The 24,849-nt window shown below is 38.5% G+C and overlaps 1 protein-coding gene across 8 annotated transcripts in view; it reads left to right on the top strand.

The window, feature by feature from the left end:
• Akap9 (A-kinase anchoring protein 9) overlaps window positions 1-24,849 on the top strand; it is a 132,171-nt gene that overhangs the window by 47,830 nt on the left and 59,492 nt on the right. For 5 of the 8 annotated variants that reach the window (XM_055612821.1, XM_055612827.1, XM_055612823.1 and 2 more), the window contains 5 exons: window positions 3,354-3,701; window positions 5,087-5,311; window positions 6,942-7,045; window positions 10,438-10,643; window positions 16,730-16,944. In XM_055612821.1, the coding sequence (XP_055468796.1) occupies window positions 3,354-3,701; window positions 5,087-5,311; window positions 6,942-7,045; window positions 10,438-10,643; window positions 16,730-16,944 (1,098 nt within the window). Of the gene's footprint in view, window positions 1-3,353; window positions 3,702-5,086; window positions 5,312-6,315; window positions 6,457-6,941; window positions 7,046-10,437; window positions 10,644-16,729; window positions 16,945-24,849 lie in introns of all 8 variants that reach the window. The other 3 variants (XM_055612829.1, XM_055612825.1, XM_055612826.1) reach the window with 3 other exon arrangements.

The raw sequence follows: 24,849 nt of genomic DNA on the forward strand, positions 1-24,849 counted from the left end.
AAGTAGCATAACCTTCTTTGTGAAGGAGTGTGGCCTTTTTAAAAATGGTTAATGTGGGGAAAGAAAGGTGGTTGGTCCTCTGCATACCACCTCTGCCCAGAGTCCTTACTGTGGCATGAGATAGCAACTTGACATCCTAGGAGAGGATTGCTGCTGAGCTCAGCTCCCAACTAAGTGAGGGAGTCCTGTCACTACGGCCCTGTTTGTCTAGGAATCTTCAGGTTTTTTGCTCAGAGGCATCTTTTAGACTCTTTAGTATTAACCATACTCCCTGGGCTGCCATTACAGTTCTGTTTATTTTGTCCTAATATTTCCTCCCAGAATAAATATATTCATTTATATTTTAACATTGGAACCATCAAATTATGAGTTATTACTCCTTTTTAAAATAAACTAACTTCCAAAAACAGCAATCTTAAGTGGGGAATATGTATTTTTAAAGGAAGACAGTGATAAAATGTAAAGAAAATACATGAGGTATTAGTGTTAGATAAAGACCCAGAGAGGTATCTGGGTTGTGAAGACTTTCTCATTTATTGTGTGAGCAGAATAAAGAGTTCTTGGAGATGAAGGTGAAAAGTGAGTAGTGGTTTGTGTGTGAATCCCTGTGTGATTCTTAGAGAGACTCAGGACTCCTCTTGTGCTTAGTACCTACAAATACTCTCAAATAGAATGCTGTGTCAGGGTGTCAGGGTTAAATGAGATTTGCTATTGGACTTGTCACACTTCAATTTGTGAACTTAGAATAGTTACTTAACTCATTAAGGTCAGTTCTCTTGATGTAAAGAGGATAATAGAAATTCTTGTGGGGGTCTAATGAGCCACTGCATATAAAACACCTGAGGACCATTTGGTGCATAAAGTTCTCGATTGTAACCAGTGGGAGAGAGAAGATGCAGTGAACTCACCGATTGGGCCTGAAGGAATCACAAGTCCGTGGCTAGTGTTTCTTGTTCCACAGTGGAGATGCCACGATTATGTTATTGCATCAACATTTATATTTGTCTTCATTGTCAGAATGATTCGATTTAGAATCACCAAGGAGGTTGGTGAGGGTGGGTGGGTCTGAGGATGTTTCCAGAGAGGAGAAACTACGGAGACTGTGGATGTAGTCTTCTGGGCCTGAAGCCTAGACAGGAAAAGAGGTGGGAAGGAGAAAGCCAACCCAGTGTGTGCACTTCCTGACTCGTCTTCCGTGCTTGCTGTGGTGTCAACAGCTTTGTCACATCCTTGATGTGCCACCGCGATGACTTACTGCAGCGCCCCAAGCCTGCTTTATGTGGTGGGGATGCGCCATGCTGGGGAACTGCTGAGCAGCATCCCCCAGCTCTGTAAATCATTTGAGTTCTCTAACTTTTCTTGCATTTTTAGCCTTTGGTTCAGGATCATTCTGTTTTTTGAAAGATACCCTAAACTTAAGTTTCTGATGATCCATTGGGAATAAGCTTTAGCTTTAAAAAAATGTATTTTCCTTTTGCTGATGAAAAATGTTTCTTGATTATTAAAACTGACAAAGTACTGTTATGTCAGAACTTTGAAATTAGCATTCTGATCTTTTGTGATTTTTTTTTTGTGGTGGTGGTGGTGGTGGTTCTGCTGAGAAGGTCCTTATCGTTTGTTTTGAGGGCATTAAAAAGCCCTTTCAATCCATTGCACTTCTTCAATCTTTGGAATGATATCTTCTGTACCTGTTCCCAGCCCTCACATAATATATCTTGATTATAGTTTGCCCTCCCCTCTACTCCTCCCACCTCATCCATACCTGCCCATCAGATCCACTTTGTATTTGTATTTTTTATTTAAATTTGTTTTTATTCATATACTTATTTATTACCATTTATTCACTTTGTATCCCTGCTGCAGCCCCCTCCCTCATCTCCTCTCAATCCCATCTTCCCTCCTCTTCTCCACCTATGCCCTTTCCTCCAATCTCCTGATAAGGGAGGACCTCCTCCCCTTCCCTCTGATCCTAGCCAATCAGGTCTCATCAGAACTGGCTCCCCTCAGGGGGAGGTGATCAAAGAGCCTGCTACTGAGTTCATGTCAGAGACAGCCCCTCATTAGGGAACCCACTTGGAAACTGAGCAGCCTATAGGCTTCCTTTGAACAGGCGGTCCAGGTCCTTTCCATGCATGGTCCTTGGTTGGAGTATCAGTTTCTGCAGACCCATTTGAGCCCAGGGATTTTGGCTATGTTGTGGAATTCCTGTCTCTTGCAGTTTTATCTCCCTCTTCTTCCATAAGGATTCTGGCACTCTGCCCAAAGTTTGGCTATGAGTCTCAGTATCTGCTTTGATACCCTGGTGGGTAAAGTATTCCAGAGGTCCTCTGGAAGGCTCCCCCCTGTTCCCTGTCTTCTCCTACTTTCGGTGTCTATCCTGTTTGCCCTTCTGAATGAGGATTGAACATCTTCCCTAGGGTCCTCCTTGTTGTTTAGCTTCTTTAGGACTATAGATTTTAGTATGTTTATCCTATATTATGTCCTATATCCATTTATTAGTGAGTATATACCATGTTTGCCTTTCTGCTTCTTGGTTACCTCACTCAGGATGATCTTTTCTAGTTCCCACCATTTGTCTGCTGATTTCATGATTTTCTTGTTTTCAATTGTATAAATGTAACATACTTTCTGTACAGATCATCTAATTAGAAAACAGTGATGATGTAAAATAACAGTAATAATAGTAATATAAAATATAATAAGGTAAAGTAAAAAACTAACATATTGAAATTGGACAAAGAAAACAGAAGAAAAAGAGCCCAAGAGAAGACACAAGTGTCAGTGAGACCCACTCATTCGCTCTCTAAAATGCCATGAAAATACTAAACTGGACGCCATCATGTATATGCAACGGACCTGCTTCCGTCTTTATGAGTTCAAATGAACTTTATTCATGTTGATTTAGAAGAGTTTTTTCCTTGGTGTCTCTATCCCCTCTGGCTCTCACACTCTTTTTGCCTCCTCATCTGCAAAGTTCCCTGACCTTTGAGGCCAGGGATTTGCTGGAAACATTTCTTTTAGTGCTGAGTGTCCTCTGTATTTGTTCCCATCTCCTGCAGGAGGACGCTTGTCTGATGATGGCCAAGCAAGGCACTGATCTATGAGTATGGCAGAGTGTCTGGGAGTCATTTTGTTGTTATAGATTTTTGTTGTTTTTCTTTTCCAGCAGTGGTATTTGGTTCTACCCTATGTCCTTGGGCTATCTAGTCTCAGGTTCTTGGTCACCTGACAGTGCTAGGTATGAGTTGGGGCTAGGCATTTTAAATGTATATAATCTAAGTAATAATTTTCTTTTCAACCCCAGCTGCTGATTAAGAATTGAATCGATCTTTTTGTTTGTTTTATTTATTTAGGATATGTCAATGAACGAAGGATTTGCTCAGCAGACTGAACTCTCTAGATTACCTGAGCAGAAAGAAAACTCGATACAATCAGAAAAAGGACATGGTCTATATTGGCAAGAACACCATTTTAATGACATTGAATCACAACGCCAAGATGGTCTTCAGACTTTTGAGGCAACTGACAAAAGTCTTAAAGAAGAATTTAAATCACTTAGCAAAGAATTAGAAGAACATAGAAACGAAGTTTCTTTGTCTAATCATGATGAACGTCATGATGTACTCAAGTCAGGGGAACACGGGCTGACTATTTCTGAAGAAATATTTTCCAAAGATGAAACATTTATGCGTAGAAAATCTGTAAGTAGATTCCTAGGATATTATTTAATAAGCAAAATTTGTAAAAAACAAAAATGGTTTCTTCACTATGAATATATTATCAATAGTGTTGCTTAAGGAAGAAGAAAGTGTTAGGTCAGCTTGAGTACAGCTCACAGTGTGCAATTTATTCTTGATAAAGCATATAGGTAAATGACATTAATGTTAATTAAATAAAACAAGTCTGTTTGCCTTCCAGACATTGTTTATACCAGTGAGATTACTCAGTGGGTAAAGGCTTCAGCCTCTGTGACTCCCGTACAGACGGTGAGAACTGACTTCATCAAGTTGTCTGTGACACGTACGTGTGTACACACATGTACACACACACACACAGAATGACAGTAAAAAAAAGCATGTAATAAAAGACTATTGTATTTTTATTGATAAAATCCCTTAAGTTACAACTATCTTAACTTTGTCAGTTAAAACTAGACTGTAATTTGGTAAAATCTGTTACTGAAGATTTGCTCAGTTACATATAAGAACATATAAAGAAAGAGCCACCTATTTAAAAGAATATAGCATTTTACTGTCTAGGTCCTAATTCTCTTTTTTCTTTATATACTCAGAAATAAATCTATTTCAGAAATAAAACTGTTTACTTAATAGTTTGCTGTGTTTAATGATCAGAAATAAATCCTGCTTCTTGTAATTCCAGTTTAGAAGAAATTGAATTCAAATTCAAATTTATTATTAATGTCCAATAGTTTATATCTTACTTTGAGGATAATAAAACAAACAAACAATCTGCCATCTCTTTAGAAATAAATAACCTGTGAGATGTTCATGAAGACCTCATTAGTTTACCTGCAATTGTACCAGGAGAATGACTTAATTATTGTCTCTTCTAGGATGCTCATAGAATCCCTTAGTGAGTGGATGTGTTCTGAGTCAGAGAAACTGATAGATGATTGTCTCTTACGAAGAGGTTCTGTGGAATGTTTATAACCACTGTATAATATAAATTAGAAAATAAAATTTTCTGTTTCATAAGTACAATTTCAAGATAAAAGATATCTTTATTTCCACACATAAAATGTTAAGAATGATGGAGTCATGGCTTCATTAAAAGTAGAGGGAATATTGAATATCTTTATCTTTCTCCTTTAGCGTTATAGTTTAGCTAAACGAAACAATAGGTACTTCCTTCCACAAAAGTAACACATTGTGGTAAATTAACTTAATATTGTTTTGGAATTATGACTAAAAGAATTCTTTTTAAATTTAGGCTTCATTTATAGTAAGATAAAAAGTCAGGTGCCCTATGGGTTTAGTAGACATGCTTTCATATTTGTTGAAATTATCAGAGGTGGCAAATTTTCACAATTCATGTGTGGTTGAACTTTTTGTTTTTACCAATGAAGAGCCATGATGAAGTGTTGGTGTCCAGTGTGGACACTTCTAGACAACTGAGGTTACATGAAGAACAATTAGAAGATATGCGGCAAGAGCTTGTGCGGCAGTATGAAGAGCATCAGCAGGCAACAGAGCTGTTGAGGCAGGCCCACATGCAGCAGATGGAGAGGCAGCGAGAAGACCAGGAGCAGCTACAGGAGGAGATCGAGAGGCTCCATAAGAAGTTAGCCCAGGTGGGCACAGAGAATCCCTTTCAACCCAACTAAAACAACAGTATTCTTTATGTAACCTTTTTAAAAACTTAAAAATTGTTTTGCCAGATCTGAAAATGACTATGGACGTTTAACATTAGAGACTCTGTCAGCACAGCAGTTTTAGACTTTCAGGCACACCTGACTCAGGATTTGTAGTGCTCATTGTCATGCCATCATGTCATTTAATTGCCCTTTCGGATGGGAAGAGCAAAAAGAGGAATCACCTCACTGTCACATGCAGCAAAGGCTGCATAACAGACTCCGCTCATCAGCTTAGGCTGCCCACAGAGAGCCCTGACCAGTGAGCTCACCACCTAGCGACTCAGGTTGACCCTCTTCTATCTTTAATCCACCTTGTTAATCACAATTGCAAATCTGGGGTTTCTGGAGCTTTCCCTGGGGAAACATTTCTTGTTGATTTGAAAAATGCAGATTTATATAACATTCTTAACCCTTTCTTGACTAAATTTCCTTTGGTATTTGGGAGCTATATTCTTAACAGTTGCTATATAAAATATACTTGCAAAATCATTGCAGAAAAGCTCATATGAAAACACTAAATTTAATTTTGGTGAAAACTAAAAGGACAAATTGGGAATTCTTAACTTGGATTTCTTCAGCTATAAAATAATGGCAAATTTGAGGTTGAAACATAAAATACAGATAATGTGAAAATTCTAATTTGCTTTTCTTCATTGTATTTTGTGAATTTAGACTTCTAAATTTTCAATGCAAATTTGACATAAAAGTATTAATTGAACTATACAAATCCCTGAATTTTATAAGTTTGATTAACTTTTTTTCTAAAGTTTCAAATTTTGCATTGAATTTTATATATGCCTTTTAACCCCTTATAATGGAATCTGAAACGTAGTTTGAAAAAGGCCTGTTGGCCCCAAGGGGTTAAAAGAAATCTGCTAACTGTTTCTATTTTCTTCTCCTATCACCAACAATATTCTCTTATGACCTTTTTTCTTATTTAGAGACCCTCAGTAGATCCTGAAAACCTGGTTACAGAAAGAGAAAGGGAGCTTTTAGAGGAGCTGGAGGCACTAAAGCAGCTTTCTGTAGCTGGAAGACAGGAGCTGTGTAGTGAGCTGCGCAACAGCAGTACGCAAACACAGGTAGTGTGGACTTCGGCTCCCCCAGCAACAGTGGATCAACAGTGCAGTAGGATTTGTTTATCTTCGTTGTCGGTGTGCGATAGCGGTTTTTATAGGCACTGAGCTTAACGTGCTTGTGATTGCTCCTCTAGAAGGTAGGTGGAGTAGAAATGCCTAGCATTCTGCTGGTAATTTGATTCTGGTGTTGCCATAAGAGCAACTGTTGCTCTACCATGAAGCAGCCTAACAAATTTTACTGTCATAGTATACAGCATGCATTCCTTTGAACCCATTCCATTTTTTTTCATCTGTGCTTCAGAATGTTTTATCTTGATAATGCTAGTCTCTTGATAACTCAGAGTTAAACATTATTTCAAGCAGTGCCTACATCACACACAGAGGTTTCTCTTTCGTCTCATACCATACTAGAAGTATGACTTGCTGTTTCTAAGATGACGGGTTTTCTCTTTGTCTTGTCCTCTCTGCCTTTACACCAACTTACTCAGGATGGAAATGACAATCAAGAAGCTGAGGAACAGACATTAAAAGAAGAGACCCTGGAGAGAAACCCTGAAGATGTACCTCTCGATATAAGCCTGTCCAATGAAAGGTATAAAGTGTGCCTTTGATCAACACAGCTTTAAAATGCTGCCCTCAGTTCAGTAAACGTTGCCATATTTTTATCTTGTACATTTGTACTTTGTCTTAAAAGTTGTACTATGTATGAAACCTGTCCATGTAGGTATGGTGTAGGAAGGATTGACAATTTTTATCATTATTAAGACTAATTTTTAAAGATCTTTTGCATGCGCTTCAATTTTTACTAGATATTGATCTTTATTCTATTTGGGTATTATTTGAACATTAGACTTCTTAGCTTTATTTTTCATAATGCTATTTTGTATACTAAAATCATTTCTATTTGTGAGTTTTATGTCTTGTTTTTTCATTAGCTTTAAGGACATTCATTGAGTATTAGGTATTATATTCCCTTGAGAAAGCACTACAATAAATATTTGACATTTAGATTTTTTTTGCATTTGCTATATAACTCGTAAGAACTTTTAATCTATATTTAAATTTTATAAAGGAGTAAATTATTCACCCAGGGGTAACAAAACTGTTCCTTACTTTGATATCACAGAGATTAATATAAAAATATTTAACACTGTACTGTGTGAGAATAGATAATCCATGTTAACTTAAAAGCCTTTTAGAGAGGCATAGTATTTTAAATTTGTTTTCCTCAAATGACAATAATTGCTTTAATTTAAAATTAGAGCTAGTATCTACTAAAAATTTCTGTGACTGTCACCCTTCTGTGTCCTCCTAATCTTCTTCCTCAGCTTGCATGGAAGAATTTGACCCCTAAGATTTTGGCTTCCCCATTGGATCATAATTATGAAACACAGTCAGTGTGGAACTCCCAACAAGAAAGACAATATATGAAAATTAGAATTACCATGGCTATATGAAAGAAACAAAATTCATACATATTACAGATAATGTAGGATTTCATTTTTATAAGTTTTTATAGTGTGATAGATAAAGTGAGTGTTAATCTTTGTTTTAAACTAATATAATCAGTTTTCTAAAGTAAAAATAGTTGAATATTATTTTAATCATAGGTTTTGACACTTGAATAAAACTTAAGTAAAAGTTAAAGAAATAAGTCCCTTTACTTCCTGTTAAGATATTTGCTCTTATTTTTAATAACTTGATCTGGATACAAAAATAGAAACCTGTCTTTCACTTGGCAACTTCTAAAGGAAAACAACTCCACTTGTTACATAGTCTTAAAATAGGCAGATCATGTGTCTGGGAAGCAGACAGCCCTTAACCTGGTTGTTGGTAATTTCCTACAATGTGAAGTTGAAGATAAAACTCTGTTAGGCGGGACCCTTTGTATGCATTAAGTGTAAAGTTTGCTGTTACACTGCTTTTGGTGAATTAAGCTATTGAGGTTAATCAGGTAATCTTCCAATCACTATTTATGAAAATATATTTTGACACAGTTTTAAAGGGTTCATGTTACACTAAAGAGAAACCTTATGAAAACACTTGGTCCAGGACAGTCCTGATTTTTTTATTTTAAAAAATGTAGAAGGTTAAAGGAAATTTAGACAATAACACTTTTAAAGGTTGGGACTGGAAAGATTGCTCAGTACTCATTTGTAAAGGACCTGGGTTCGGTTCCCAGAACCCAAATTTGGAAGCTCAGAACGGTCTGTAACTCTAGCTCAAGGGAGCTAGTGCCGTCTTCTGGCTTCTGAGGGCCCCTGTGCACATGTGATACCCACAAACTCACACAGGCACATGCATATGCACATAAATACAAAGTATATAAGCCTTATTTTAATTCTGATGGTTAAAATCATCACGTTTCAGGGAAGAGTTAACCAGTCATCTAAGTAAAATAATTTTTAAAAGACTGGTCTTATCTTTTTTAAAAGAAAGACATACTTTATTTCTGCTTAGTTGAAAACTTTTCTTCCCCAATTGACTGAAATGAATGTGATGTGTGAAATTAGGTCTAGTTTTGTCTCTAAAATAAATGTATATTTTTTTAAAAAGGCCTATGATGCCTACTTTTGTGTTATCAGACTGAAATGCCACTGTTGACCTTTTAATAGCATGACTGTGCCTATTAGACCTGTTTAAATTTGTCATCATCAAGTTGTAAATACAGCACCACATTTTTATTGTGGGCTTTTAAAATTATACTTTAAAATATGTTGATTGACACATGAAAGAATGAAATACAGAATATCTCTGTAACAGTAAAAAGTATTACCAATACCTTACATATATAGATCTTAACTACACTCTAACATTCTTTTAATTTAATCACAAACATAAAAGCTTAGGGTTAATGAAATGCACATTTAGCAGAAAATTGTTCTAAGCTACATAGAACTGTTAGAAGAACACAAGTGCTTTTTTATTTTTTTATTTTTATATTAATTACAGTTTATTCACTTTGTATCCCAGCTGTAGCCCATCCCTCATTCCCTCCCAATCCCAACCTCCCTCCCTCATCTCCTCCCATGCTCCTCTCCAAGTTCATTGATAGGGGAGGTCCTCGTCCCCTTCCATTTGACCCTAGTCTATCAGGTCTTATCCAAACTGTCTGCATTGTCTTCCTCTGTGGCCTGCCAAGGCTGCTCTCCCCTCAGAGGGAGGTGATCAAAGAGTCAGCCACTGAGTTCATGTCAGCGACAGTCCCTGTTTCCCTTACTAGGAGACCCACTTGGATACTGAGCTGCCATGGGTTCTAGGTTACATCCATGAATGGTCCTTGGTTGGAGTTTGTCTTACAAAAGACCCCTGTGCCCAGAATTTTTGGTTCTGTTGCTCTCCTTGTGGAGCTCCTGTCCCCTCCAGGTCTTTCTATCTCCCCCTTCTTTCATAAGATTCCCTGCACTCTGCCCAAAATTTGGTTATGAGTTTCAACATCTGTTTTGATACCCTGCTGGGTAGAGTCTTTCAGAGGCTCTCTGTGGCAGGCTCCTGTCTTGTTTCCTGTTTTCTGCTTCTTCCAATGTCCATCCCATTTGTCTTTCTGAGTGAGGACATCAATCCTCATAAGTGCTTTTATAATACAGTTTAAAAGTAATTAACAAAGCAGAAGCACTTCATTGTGGTGCTGTTATAGATTATTTTAATAGGATCAAATATTTTTCTAGTTATAAAACATTCTTTTTTTTTCCTCTTTTTGTTATTGGTTTCATTTTTTATGTTTATTTATTTGTTAATTTATTTAGGCTTTTCGTGGCAGGGTTTCTCTGTGTATGTATCCCTAGCTGTCTTAGAGCTCATTCTGTCGACCAGGCTTCCCTCAAACTCAGAAGTCTATGTACCTCTGCCTCCCAAGTGCTGGATTTAAAGTCATGTGCTGCTACCAACACCCGTCTCCATTAAGCATTTTTGTGGCATAATAACAGCATGTTTTGTTTAGTTTTTAGTTAAGCATTTTAGTAAATGGGTTTTTTTCTTGTACAGGTATGCTCTCAAAAAAGCAAATAATCGACTTCTGAAGATCCTGTTAGAAGTTGTCAAGACAACAGCAGCTGCTGAAGAAACTATTGACCGCCATGTTCTCGGGATTCTGGATAAATCTAGTAAGGGTCAGTCGGCTTCTAGCCTACTTTGGAGCTCAGAAATAGAGGCATCTGCACAGCCAAGTGTCCAAGAGCAACTTGTGAGAGGTATTGGTTCCATATGCTGTTGAAATAATCCACATCTTCAACATAGGCTCAGTTCAGTGCACTCTCCACCGATAGAAAAATACATAAGAGAATATTCAAATTTTGTGCAACTATTGGACTGTCACAGAGATCTCCGTTATTGTATAGCATTTGCAAATGGGTGGCTCAGGGCCATCATCATACATACCAGGGCTTACTACCACGCCTGCTTGTTTACCGAGAAAGAATAATTGTGCATCACCACTCAGGACTCTCATAGATACCTGTAAGCTAAGGAAAGGTTAAAATGAAGAGATTTGAGGATTCTCGAACCGCTTGGAAAGGTTAAAACAGGTCTGTAAAGTCTCAGTTCATCCTGTCTTTGGACTGTCCTCTGATAGGTCCCTTCTGCCTTTCAGAAAGTGTGAAGTATGCTGGAGCGTGCCAGGTCTGCACTTTAGGAGAACTTTATGACTTCTCCTGAGTGCTCTGGCCGTTGTGGCTTCGCTTGTCTTTTGACTTCTCACTGACCTCTAGTCTCTCTTGTTTTCTCAGTTCCTCATTCCCTGCTGAAAGAAGAACCAGGAAAATTAAAAGATAAGGAAGCTTTGTCAGGTTCAGAGAAATAGGGTCTAAAACCTTGGATCAGAAGATTATTCTGTTTGCTTCCTTCCCTCCCTGAGCCTACTCCCAAGCCATGGGCAGCTCTTCCGAAGTGCTGCTTTGGTAATTCTGGAGACCATTCAGCTTGCTAAGTTCCCTGTGGAGAAATGAAAAAAAAAAAAAAAAAAATCCAGTGATAGATGATCTGCTTGATTCCAGGTTGGCCAGCAGGGTGTTTCTCAGGTCAAAGAAACGCTTTGATTCAGAATTTTCAATAAAATTAACCTAAGGACACACCAGTTGAGTTAAAGATAATTTTTAAAATGCTTTTAGTAAAATAGGAACTGAAATAATGATTTTTAAACTTTCTTTTTAAATTCACTTGTTTTATACTTGGTCAATTTACTTTTCAGATGAGCTTTTACCCTGAGTAAGCTCCATAGAAGGGAGGGTATTTAATATATGTGAATCTGAATGTGGAGAGTACAGGTTATACTTAAAGCATGTGTATGTGTTTAATCAGTTAAACTTAAAAAAAAACAAACAAAAAGCAATGGACTGGTTTTACTCAGGTAGAGAGGAATTTTACTGCTCTGCTGGGATCACTGAGGCCCAGCTGAGTTGTGCACTCAGAAGCACCCTGAGGAAAGCCTGTAGCCTACAGACACACTTCCTGTCAGCAGCTGTCACAGACGCTAAAACTTTCAGCCAACAGCAGTGAGCTCACTTCCCAAGCAGTGTGCTGGAACTTAGAAAGGGGTAACTCAGCAATTTAACTCCAGCACAGAAGATTGCACTGCTGTTTATTTATTTTTGAGAATCCACACCTCAGAGGATGGACATCTGGTCTACAAGGCTTTTCCTCTTCTAAGTTACATCTAAATTTTCCAGTGTGGGGAAGTGTGTTTCTTCTGTCCACTAAAAACCTTGCAGTTATTTCCCATTGGTGAGCATCCCATGAGCCCTACAGCCATGTCTTGGACTTGTAGACACTGACTGGTACTGAGCATTTTCTCCATTGTTCCTGCTCTGGAGTAACACAGATGACTAACAGCAGGAAACGCTGGAATTCCCACAAGAGGCAAGATCAAAACCTAACAGATGCTTTGCTTAAAAACATTTTACGTATGTCTTAATCAAGTCCTTAGACTATTATTTAACTGGTTACTAGTTCTAAAAGAGTAATACTACAGTACAAGAGGGAGAATCATGAAGTGCAGTGCTATTATTTCAGAGACGATCTTGTTAGCATTTGCCTCACTGGTGTGTGCTCATGTTCACATTTTACAGTTTTATGACTAGCAGTGCTGCTGTTCTTGTTAATAATTTGGTGTGGCTGTTACTATCATTAAAAACATTCAGATCCAGTTTTAATTTTTAAATATATATTGAATTAAAACAATTTACAATTTTAAGATGTGGAGTTTTTCCTAAATCCCAATAACATGCTGGCTTTACAGTATTAGTAATGTGCTCTCTGTGTTAGAACTCATCCTGGCATTTCTTCATATTTTTGGATGGAAGCATTATAAAAGCTAAAATATATACCTTTAAAGGTTTTTTTTTAATATATATATATAAAATATATACCTTTAAAGGTTATTTGACATAACAAAAAGTAAGTTTTAATCTGATTACAGAGTGGCTTTTACTCTTCCGCTTTATATACATACGGCTTTTTTTCTTGTAACACATGTGGCCTGTTTTTAATCTTCAGGTCTGAACTTGTTTAGATTTTAAACAGGTATGGACTTGCTAACGCTTGAAAAATAAATAATTCATTTGTTAATACTTGCTTCCTTGTGGGAATAAGCTAGTTTATGAGGTTGAAAGTCAAGGTTAAGCTAGTGTGAACTCATTTCCGTCGAGGGAATGGTATATCACCTGATAAAATGAATTCCCAGAATTTTTTTATATTTTCTTTAGTTTTGACATAGCTTAGAGGGTAGATGTTCCCTTCTTTGCTGGGAAGCCAGGAATGAAAGTTTGTTTTCCATGCCTTCTTTTTGGCACAGTACTGTGCTTAGAACAGTAATAGCTTACTAATAATGAGAAGGCGTTAGTTCTTTTCAGATTTATCATGACCTTGAACAAATTTGATAACCCTCACAGATATCTTTCCTTCTGACCTTTCTTCCTTGCTTGCTTGTTTATTTGTCTATTATGAGATGGTTTTCCTTTGTGTACCAAGTTAGCCTTGAACTCATTGTGAGACCCTATGCCCGGACTATTATATAGGGGAGACCCTGCCTAAAAACTAAATCCAAACCCTGAAACAAAAACTATTAATTGTATTGCATCTTTGGGGATTACTTTAGTACCTGATTTTTTTTTTTTTTTTTTTTTTTTTTTTTAGTTAGTCATTCCAAAAATACAGCTATCCCATGGTGTTTACCTTGTGTGTGGTTTTACGTGTCCTCTGTACTTCGTGCTTGAGATTTGTTCCCATGTGTGTACAGTATCTTCAGTCTTTTTCTCATTGATTACTCCTCTGTAGCACAAGTCATGCTGCAGTCTTCATACTGTTCTGGTTTGTTTTGTTTTTAATTTTATTTTATGTGCATTGGGGTGAGGGTGTCAGACCACCTAGAACTGGAGTTACAGACAGTTGTGAGCTTCCATGCGGGTGCCGGGAGTTGAACCCAGGTCCCTTGGAAGAACAGATAGTGCTCTTAACCAATGAGCTATCTGTAGTGTTGGTTGTTTTCAGCTTTGCCCTCTAGAGTAAATTTCAGCACACTGGAAGAGAGAATAGACTAAATCAGGCATTGTTACCAACCTCAGTTCTGTTCATACAGTAACGTTGCAGTTCTTAGGGAACACTAGCTAACCCGTTAAATCCATACTGTCTTCTCAGTGCTGGCCCAGGAAAAAAATTGAAGTTTATCCTTTAAAAATACTCTTTTATGACTTTTATAAATGGAATTTTTGTTTATGATCTATGTGAGACTCCTTTTCCTTCTCAGTATAGTACTGTCTTTACAACAAATGGATCCACTTCAAGTGTTTGAACTCTCACACTTGTAAAAAAGATGTAAAAGTTGCAGACCTAAACTTAAAACCTTTTATACTGCTATACACATTGTATTGATACTTTGGTCATTTTCGCTCCCATACTGCAGACTTGTGTCCTGACCTGTAGATATGTTTCTTAATGGTTGCTGTCATTAGGAATCATCTAAGATAGAAACCCAGAGTCATCTTACAGTTATCTTCTTGCCTTCATTCGGTCATGTCTGACTTGGATTTCATTACTTCTGTCCTTTCCACATCATATTTCATTACTCCTCATTGGGTAATTGAAATAGCCTTTTAACCAACCTACTCTTCAAGTATTCTTGAAATTTGCCTCCTGATTTATAGATAATAATCTTTCTATTAAAAATATTACTGTTTCCAGTCTTTAGCAAAACCCCAAGTTCCAACAAAATCTAAGACAGTTCACAGTGTAGATCCAGGCTACTTTCTAGTTACCTTCGTTTAAAAATTCCCCTGCTTCACCCCCATTTCTCCATCCATTTTTGTTTGTTAGTGTTTCTACCATGCTAGATTGTTCTCTTAACCTCAGATTTCTCATATTCTCCAAACCCATGAAAGAAAAAAGTGTCACTAGAATGCATTAAATTTTTCAGATAAAGATAATATGTGACATGTTTCTGAAGCGCCGAGTAAAAACGCTTGCACCAGTACCTTCTGAAGAAAACCCATCTAATTCCTAGACTGCCTCATTTTGATTTAGTATATGCTGCAGTATGGATTATTTTGCATACTTTGTATGCCATTTTGAATTCCAAATCATCTTGGACTAAAATGCTTTTGGAGTATTTGTTCCATTAGCATATTTGGTTTTAAATACATAGTATAATATAAAGAAATATCAGTATAGTAATTGTGCTTGTTTATTAATTTAGAGAATAAAATGCAAGATAAAAATTATATTTACTGCTACACCAATGATTAGAATTATATAAAGTTATGTATAATAGCAAACTCTTCACGGCTGGGGAGATGTTTGGCTGCTGCAGCACTTGCTGTTCCTGTGGAGAAGCCGTGTTTGGTTCCTGGCATCTACACGGTGGCTCAGAACTCTGTATGGGCATACAAGGCTCACATACATACGATGCAGGCAGGCAGTCATATATATAAAATATCTTTTTAAAAAAGAGCACTCTTGTCTTTTATCACCAATGGTCTGCTCAGTAGAGGTGTCTAGTGAGGGTCAGAAAAGCTGCGGCTGACTTCACGGCTGTAGAGAGCTATCCTGGGTGAGTGTGGTGTTAGGTGTCAATGATAAGTACTTGTGCTGTGACTTCAGAGCAGCCGTTCTTAACCTATGGGTCATGACGCCTTTGGGATGACCCTTTCACAGGGGTCATATATCAGATATCCTACATTGCCAGATATTCACAGTATGATTCATAACAATAGCAACCTTACAGTTGTGATGTAGCAGTGAAATAGTTTTATGGTTGGAGGTCACCACAGCATGAGGAACCGTATTGGAGGGCTGCAGCATTAGGAAGGTGAGAACCACTGCTCTAGAGGACGTGAACCTTAGCTTCTGCCTGGGTAAACTCACTGATCCTCACAAGGAAATAATAACATCAGCACTATGAATAATAATAAACTAGTTTATACTTACCCATCATACCACTGCCGACGTAGCACATAGCAGAATTATCATAGTCCCTTCCAATGTGCCACCAAATCAGCTCACAGCAGTCACTTCCCTGAAAAGTCTTAGATGAGCATAAACACTTGCTCTCGTCTTCCCTTGCCTGTACTGTTCCACTGCATGAGAAGATGGGGGTAGGGGATGGTGGTGTGTGCTCAGTCGTGTGTGTTTATATGGAAGCCATAAATCAAAATCAGAAGTCTTTCTCAGTCACTCTCCACCTTGCTGTTTGAGCCAAGGTCTGTCATTGAACTGGAGCGCCACCATTTCTGCTGGACTGGTGTCCAGCAAGCCCCCACATCCTCTTGTCCCTGCCCCTTCCTCCCTCCCATCCAGAGCAGTGGGATTAGAGCTATGATCATCCACACCTGGCTCTCACGTGAGTGCGGAGGATGAGGGTGCTCATATGGCAGGCACTTGATGCGCAGAGTCACCTCCTGGCCCCTGAGTGTCATCCTCGTGTGTGTTGGCCTGCTCATTACACTGTGAAGTCCATGATGATGGGCCAGGCCTTGTCACTTAGGAGCCCTTTTCACACACTACGTGGTGCCGTTTGCTTAAATATCTGTTTCAAGTTGTCTTAAAGGTTTTTACTAGATGATGAGTGTGGCTCAGTATGCAGGGCACACACTAAAGCTTCAGAGTTGATCTCCTGCACCCCGAGTTGTTCCATCACAGATTAGATTCTGAGTAACCCACGTTAGTTTCTGCACTCGTGTTAGCGCAGCACTGCCCTTTTCTGTTTACTTGCTTCGCATTCTTGGTATCTTCAATTACTTAACCTTAAATATTACGATTAACTTATGCCTTTAATTTGCTGCTGTTTTAGTTACAGATGGGCCCATACCCTCCTACCCTGGAAGTGCTGACATGTGGCTACAAGTAACAGAGGAAGGAACAGAGCTGTCACAGCAGCTCGCAAACAGTGGCTTTGCTGGGCCCGTGATCGACCCTGAAAATGAAGAACTCATGCTAAGCATCAGCTCTCGACTACAAGCAGCGGTTGAAAAGCTACTCGAAGCCATAAGTGAGAGCACCAGTCAGGTAACCTTCTCATCTTGCTGGCAATGCTGGGCTTGATGCTGACTTTCTTATAAGCCATGGAGGGGTTTGGTGATTCTCTCTCCTGTTCCACAGAACTTGAGTCAGGTTTCCTTTTAATAATTGGTTGTGTTCATTCTGGGTAGTGGAGCAGACCCGAGCAGCTTAAGGAGAACCTGGATTAAAAAAAAAAAAAAAGAAGGTATGAAAAATACAACTCAGAGGTCGGGTGCATTCAGGGCTTATGAAGGATATACTCTTCAGTCCTGAAAAATAAGTATACAAACAAACAAGCAAATATTGGTTGTATGTTACTAACCAACACTTTTACCAGTACATTTTTCTGGTGGTAAAGGGTGGTGTGTTCTGTTAACAGGTTCTAAAATTCAGTGTTACTTTGTCTACACTATTATATGTTTTTTTAATATCAAAGAGATTTTAACTCTACCATTTTATGAAATGTTCGATACATTCTATACATTCATTTTCATTGAATTCTAGGAAGTCTTAATTTATTTCTCTATTTCTGCGTTGACTCAATGGTCATTAAGTAGAGAGTTGCTCCTTTTCCATGAGTTTGTAGGCTTTCTGTGGTTTCTGTTGTTGTCCAGCTTTAATCCATGGTGGTTTGGTAGGATCCAGGGATTCATTTCAGTTTTCTTGTAGCTATTGAGACTCGCCTTGACCAAGTATGTAGTCAGTTTGGAGAACGTTCTATGTGGTGCTGAGAAGGTACAGTCTTTTGTGTTTGGGTGAAATGTTTCGAAGGTCCATTTGGGTCATAACATCTGTAGCTCCATTATTTCTGTTCTGTTTTTTATTTTTGTTTTTTCTTTTTCTGGATTGCCTGTCCATTGGTGAGAATGAGGTGTTGAAATCTTGTACTGTTAATATCTGGGGTTCAATATGTGATTTAATAATATTTAGTAATTTTTTTTTACACAAATGTGGGTACGCTTTTATTATGGGGCACAGATGTTCTGAGCTGAGACGTCATCTTGGCAGACTTTTCCTTTGATGAGTATGAAGTTTTCTTCCTCATCTCTTTGGATTAATTTTGGTTGAAAGCGTATTTTGTTAGATATTAGAATACCTACTAATCTTACTTAAGTCCATTTGCTTGGAAAATCTTCTTTCAACCCTCTGAGGTAATTTCTATCTTTGATATTAAGCTTTGATATACACGCAACAGAAGGATGGATCCTGTTTCCACATCCATTTTGTTAACCTGTGTCTTTTTATTCAGTAATTGGGTCCATTGATATTGAGAGGTATCAGTGACCAGGGACTGGGTTTTTTGTTTGTATGTTTGCTGTTTGTTTCTTCCATCTATTTACTAATTTAATCTCTTTATGACCAGTGATTGTTAATTCCTGTTATGTTGTTGTAATGGACGGGTGTTATGTGTATGTGTGTTTGTATGTGTGTGCATGGTAAGGTGGAGTGTGATCTTTAGCCAAAGTTCAGGAGACTATAACTCAAGAATTGACATTACAAATGCTGTGTCATAAATGTGGAATTATATAGGTGAGAAAATAGACATTTTCGACACAGGTATTTCTAAAGTCTTTATTCCTCAGGTGAGCTGAAGACCTGGCTTGGCTTTTCCTCTAGAGTGCTCATGCCTATCCCACTTCCTAGTCTTTTGCCCCGATCAGCTAGACCAATTCAGAAATTAAATTTCTAAATTTAATTGCTTGTCAGTGCTTTGAAAGCCTGAGTGCATATGGATTATAATTCTCCTGTATTTGGCGGACATTGTACAGTATGAATCCACACTGGATTCCTATGTTATCTCGCTTCTTTTTGTTTTGCTTATTGCTGCCATGTTAATATTTAACTAGGGTAACAGGTACTTTCTTTTTATAGTTTGTCTTTTAAATCTTGTGGTGGCATTTTCATACAATTTGGTTTTGGTTGACCCTTTTCTTCCTCATCTCCTTGCTCCCCACCTTTGGTCAGACACAGCTGCAGTGCTCCAACTCTCACGTTCATGTCACATGTGCACTGTCATACCAAGAGCATAACCTTAAGACATTGTCTCTTGACCATTCTTACATATGTCCAACTTGGGCCTTTGGACCGTTGCTTATATTATAGCTACTGCCTGATAATAATGTAAAGTGTTGTCTGACTGCTTAATGCAGTATGTTTGACTTCAGACAACCACCATAGAAAATGGTAGATAATTCGCAAGTGACAAGTAGTTCCCACGGGTTACTTGTTTTAATAGGCAACTAGAGCAAAGCCTCCTCATAATAATAATAGCATATGCTGCCAACAGTCAAGTGTGTGAGAGCTACCTGAAGCACTCCGGTCCCCAGGCCAAGTCCACAACTCAGCACAGTCATCTGTTAAGAGATGGCAGAGCTTGGCCATCCATGCCAAAGCTGGCACAGCCCAGGTTATTCTCTGGTTCTTAAAATGCTAAGGCAGTGCTGTGTTGCTTTGCTCTGGCTGTGTTGTCCTATTTTTAAATCCTGTTGAACAAATCTCAGGCATGCATGGGAAGCAGCCAACTCTGTGGCAGAGACCTCTTACAGAGACGCCCCAAAGCAACAGCAGCAAAGCAGCACAGCCCCAGTGAGCTGCACATGCTCTGGATGCCCAAGACCTGCAGGCTTGAGCCAACAGCTGCCTGGCTTTACTCCGTCTGCTGGGGGATTGCTATACACACTGGCATTCGAGAGCCACTAACCTAGAGACTGTTCGTAGTTCCACATTATCCTACTTAGCTCTGAAGTACTCTACTAATATCTGTTTTGTAGCATTTTGAGGTACCTGTTGACATTCAGCATAAGCAGCTATAGAACTGAGGCCTTTCTTAGGACAATTTACTTTGAAAGCAATGACAATAGGGGCATTGTGCAGCTTTCTTTTCCACTAAATTCAGTTCACCGTTACTAATTGTGAGTGATCCTGGAAACCACCAACTTCAGAATGTCATTAGTAGTAACTAATATTACTTTGAACCTGGTGAGTGTATTTAACAGTCAGTCAAAGAGGCACGAAGTAAGTGTTGCTGGTAGACCCTGGTGTGATGTCTAAAGAGTTTGGGCAAACAGTTCTGTTCAGGATGCCTTAACCTAAACAAGAGAGCAGCCTTGACAGTGTGGTGCCTGGGGTGCTTGCTAGACATGAGTCATTCATTTCAGCACATTGTTGGAGTACTTACTACATAACAGTTATTACTCTGGGTCGTATACAAACAAAATGGACAAAATTCCCACTTTCAAGAGCTTATTTAACAGTGATGGTCAGTAATAAAATCATAGTATGTCAGATAACTGCTGAGAAGTAAAAGAAAGTGAACATGATGGAGAATGGGGAAATAAAGGAAGCTCTTTTTGGGTAACATTATAAGCAAATATATTAAGGAAATGAGGGGCTCGAGGTGGCTCAGCAGCTAAGAGCATGGGTTGCTCTTCCAGAGGGCCCAGGTTCCATTCCCAGCACCCACATCGTGGCTCATTTATTATGTCCAGTTCCACGGGATTCAGTACCCTCTTCTAGGCACCAGGCATACTAATGGTGCAGACTACCTGCAGGCAAAACGTGTATGCATAAAATAATAAAATCATTATTTTTTGGAAAGAAAATGAGGGAGACCATCACACAGGTAAATGGAAAGAATGTTCCCACAGAGGAATAGGTGTGAAGGCCATGCACTATGACTGAAAAGAGATCATTATACTAGAGCAAAGTGTGAAGGAAGTGTGGGAAAGGTGATCAGAATGATAACCAGATCATAAAGAACTTTGTTAATTCTTTACGAGGTGTGGATTCACTAAGCACTTTTAATATTTCACTTAAAAATAACTTTAGATGCACAGAAAAGCTGCAAAAATACTGCAATTGTCCTGTATTACTTGCTCAACACACAAACAGCATACTCACACTATGACTGTGAAGATAACAGATTACACTGTGACAATTCTGCTAACTAAATACAAACCATTTCAGTTTTACTACTCTTTTGTCTGGTGATGATACATATTTCTTCATTAACCTTATCAGTCAAGGATTCAGATCTGAGGTACTCCCTTCATTTTCATGCATTTTCATTTTCACGGATTATACCAACTTCTATTAAATTCTTAAACACAGCTGGGCATGGTGGTGCACACCTGTAATCCCAGCACTCAGGGAGGCAGAGGCAGGCAGATCTCTGTGAGTTCAAGGTCAACCTGGTCTTTAAAGCAAGTCCAGGACAGCCAAGGCTACACAGAGAAACCCTGTCTCGAAAAACAAAACAACAAAACAAAACCACAAATAAACAAAAAGTGTGTTTACACACTTGAAACCAATTTCTACCTGCCAAAACTTGATCTCCATCCCTTCTCACCTGGAATGTTCTGAGTTTCCCATTGGTCCACATTTGGTACCTCTTTCCTCACCACCTCCCTGCCCATCCATCCCTCACATCACCATTTCAGGAACATCACTAAAACAGACATTTGATAACATTTTTTTTCTGCTAGAATGTCTAATGACTTAAACACACGCACACACACACACACACACACACACACACTTTAAATAACAAACAGTTTAGTTACTGCTACTTATATACACATGGGTGTGGGTCCATCCACTGGAGCATGATCAGTCTACCAGAGACCACACCCCTAAAGAAAACTGACTTTCCCTCCTAGCAGCCATAAACTGTGAATATCTCCCCAGATAAGGTTGTGATCTCATGTGCCCCTCCCATCCCTGATGGACCATTGACTAGTTTGATCCTTTGCTGCGGCTCGTATGGGTTTATGAGTACAGTGGCCCTGAAATAGTTTTTACTTCATTCCTCCCAAACTCTAGCTCTGACGTCTTTCTATTCCCTTTTTATCAACATATACAAGTTTTAGTATTCACTGTTGGATCTTGCCTGATGATTTTATGTTTTGCTCATTCATTTATTCACTCACAATTTTTCTGAAGCATGGGCTATCATGAATTTAACCTAGTCAGAATTATGAATTTGGGGCTGCTTTATTCTGTGGGTTATAACTTTATTTATTGTTAATTGTTTTATTCCAGCTTTAGCCTTGCGAAGTCTTTCAGGTCAGCTTTTGTGTCCTTTGAGAATACTTTCTCTTCTGAGCATTTGTCCTGTAATACACACTATCGTGTTTTGTATTTTCTCAGTCCCAGCATTGGGATCAACCACTTCTCCATAAAGTAGATGTTCCTTTTATTGGAAACCCTACCTAAACCAAGATCTGGGTGCTGAATGTGCTTATAGGTACTTGGATATCATAGCTCCATTTAGTGAGCAGTTGGAAATTGTGTGTGTGAGTTTTATAAAGTAAACTCCCCATCATTTAGGAGGCAGAAGCAGACAGCTCTCTGAGTTCAAGGCAAAGTGAGTTCCAGGCTAACCAGGGCTATGTAGAGAGACCCTGTCTCAAAAAACAACAAAATACAGACTGATTCCTTTGGTCCTGATCCATAACATTGATTTTCCTTCCCTGTCTTTTTGAAAGTGTTCTTCAGCAGTAAGGAAAGGAGAGTTTCCTTTTCTGTTGCATTTTTCTTTATGCCTTTAATCTTGGCTAATTCTTAGGTAATTTCAGAATTGTTAATGTATACCTCTGAGATAAACTTAAGTTTACTAGCTATAGTTTGTAATAAAGTATATATAGATAATGCTTTCTGTCTTTAGCATTATAGTCTACATCATAATACTGTTTTTCAAAGTTCGTTATGTTGACTCTTTTCTCCCTTGCTCCACTGTATGATTTTTATTACACACTTAAACTCAGTTTGTGAAATTTTTTCATTTTGGCTTCTTCCTGTGGTTCTTAATCTTTGTAATTTGAGAAAATTAACTGTGTGGACAGTTCTCCCGGTCGAGAGTGACATGTACCTACACTGAAGTCACAATACAGCGTAACTCCATTGCCGGTGTTCTGTGGTTCTGTTCTTTTCAGTCAGCCATCTCCCACTCCTGCCTTTTACACACACTGGCTTCCTATGGTGCTGTCTTTTTAAGAGGGTATTAATGAAATCGTATTTGTGTACACTTTCAAGCCTGCCTTCAATTGCCTTAACAAACCATGCTTATGATTTGATTCCTCTGTTTTTGTGTAATGATAGGGTTGTTTTGTTTTTCTTTTTGTAAATGAGGACTATTACATTGTTTACATAGTCATTGCTTAAAGCACATAGAGTCTTTCCATCTTTGGATAGTGAGATCCTCAATTTTCAGAGCCAGCACTTTGGCCCTTTGCTAAAGATAGACTGAAGTAGAGGTGTGTGTGATGGGTGTACTTGCAAGACAGAGACACAGAAACAAGCTCCAGGGGTCACTTGCCCAGCTTATAGTCGAGGAGTAGAGTCATACTGTGAACCCAGGCAGTTCAACTTGAGAGTTGATGTTCTTACTCAGTAGAACTTCCACCCCTGAATTTGAGTGACTCACTATCACATAACGCTGATGGGTATGGTGAATGTAAACTGAAACTTGGGTTTTGAAATCCTGACAATATTAGGACCTTCCAAGAACCATTTCAGTGGAGTAGCAGACATTAAAGTCTGGTTCAAGAAAGAATGACTTGAAAGGAAGTGAAGAATTAAAGACTAGGTGTCTGATTGAGAAAAAAAAACTGTGTGACAGTTGGCCGGGAATGCCGTTGAAAAGGAGCCCTGTGTCAAAGAGCAATAGACAGTTCTGTATTATGACAAACACCTTAGGCAGAGCATGAAAAACTAGTGTGGCAAAAGATGAGAGTTGATAAATGGGTGATGATCACAGGTCAAAGTCCCTTGCGAAATAAATTGTTGCAGCTTTTTACTAAACAAAGAGATGTAGGTTGCAACTAAGGTATGTTATTTAGCAGGAAATTGGTATCAAATATTTGATTTAGTGATGTTCCTGAAATGGTAATGTGAGGCGTGGGTGGGCAGGAAGGTGATGAGGAAAGAGGTACCAAATGTGGAACAATGGGAAACTCAGAACATTCCAGGTGAGAAGTGACAGAGATCAAGTTTTGGCAGGTGGGAACTGATTTCCAGTGTGCTTAAGAATTTAATAGACTTTGGTATAATCCGTTGTAGAAGGTGCACTACCTCAGCTTGAATCCTTGAGACATGAGAGAAGTGAATAATGGTCCGTTTCAGAGAAGCTGTGTTTCAATTAGAGGCCGTAAAATGTGGGAAATAGTAGAAACTACCAGGCATCCAAATAAAGGTATTCTGAAGATAGCCTGAAGTTTTGAGAGGACACAATTAGAAATGTCATCTTTGCCAGGAATTTGAAAATATAATTTTGCTTCTTTTTCTCTCCTCTCTCCTGAAGGATCAGTCTTATAAAACACACTTGGAATAAGCCATGTGTCTGAAACTAAATTCATTCTAAGCTTTATAGTCTCAGAGGAGCTATAAAATGATGGGGGAGAATTATTGGTTATTTTGTTGTTGTTGTTTTGTTTTTGTACTCCTAGAATACTGGTATATAAAAGAGAAGGGAAAAACCACAAAAGCTAAATCTACAAAGGATATTGAGAATCAGAGGCAAGAAGAGAGCCAGACAAGTAATTTCACAAAAGCTCAAAGAGGACTGAATAGTGTCAGAGACCAAGGGAAAGTTAGGGGTGCTAAGGGTTTAGAGTCCTTTGGTCATAGCAGTATGATTGTCAGCAGTGACTATGGTGGAAACAGTCCACTAGAGTGATACAGGAGAACTAAAAGTTCAGACCTAAGCAGTTGAAGAAATATATCAGTCTCCTGGCATCTAGTTTCAATGAAAAGAGAAGAGAGCTGGTGTAAGGACAGAGTGGGATTTTTTTTTCTTCAGATTGAAGCCAGGTGATTGGCAGTGACAGAGTAGAAGATGCAGGACAGAGCATCGAGTTTCTACCTAGCTTGAGGGTAGGAAGCCTGAGCACAGTAGTCTTTTAAAGACTATTG

This window comes from Psammomys obesus, unplaced genomic scaffold (genome assembly GCF_907164565.1).
Source record: "Psammomys obesus unplaced genomic scaffold, mPsaObe1.curated_primary_1811, whole genome shotgun sequence".
Lineage (NCBI taxonomy): Eukaryota > Metazoa > Chordata > Mammalia > Rodentia > Muridae > Psammomys > Psammomys obesus.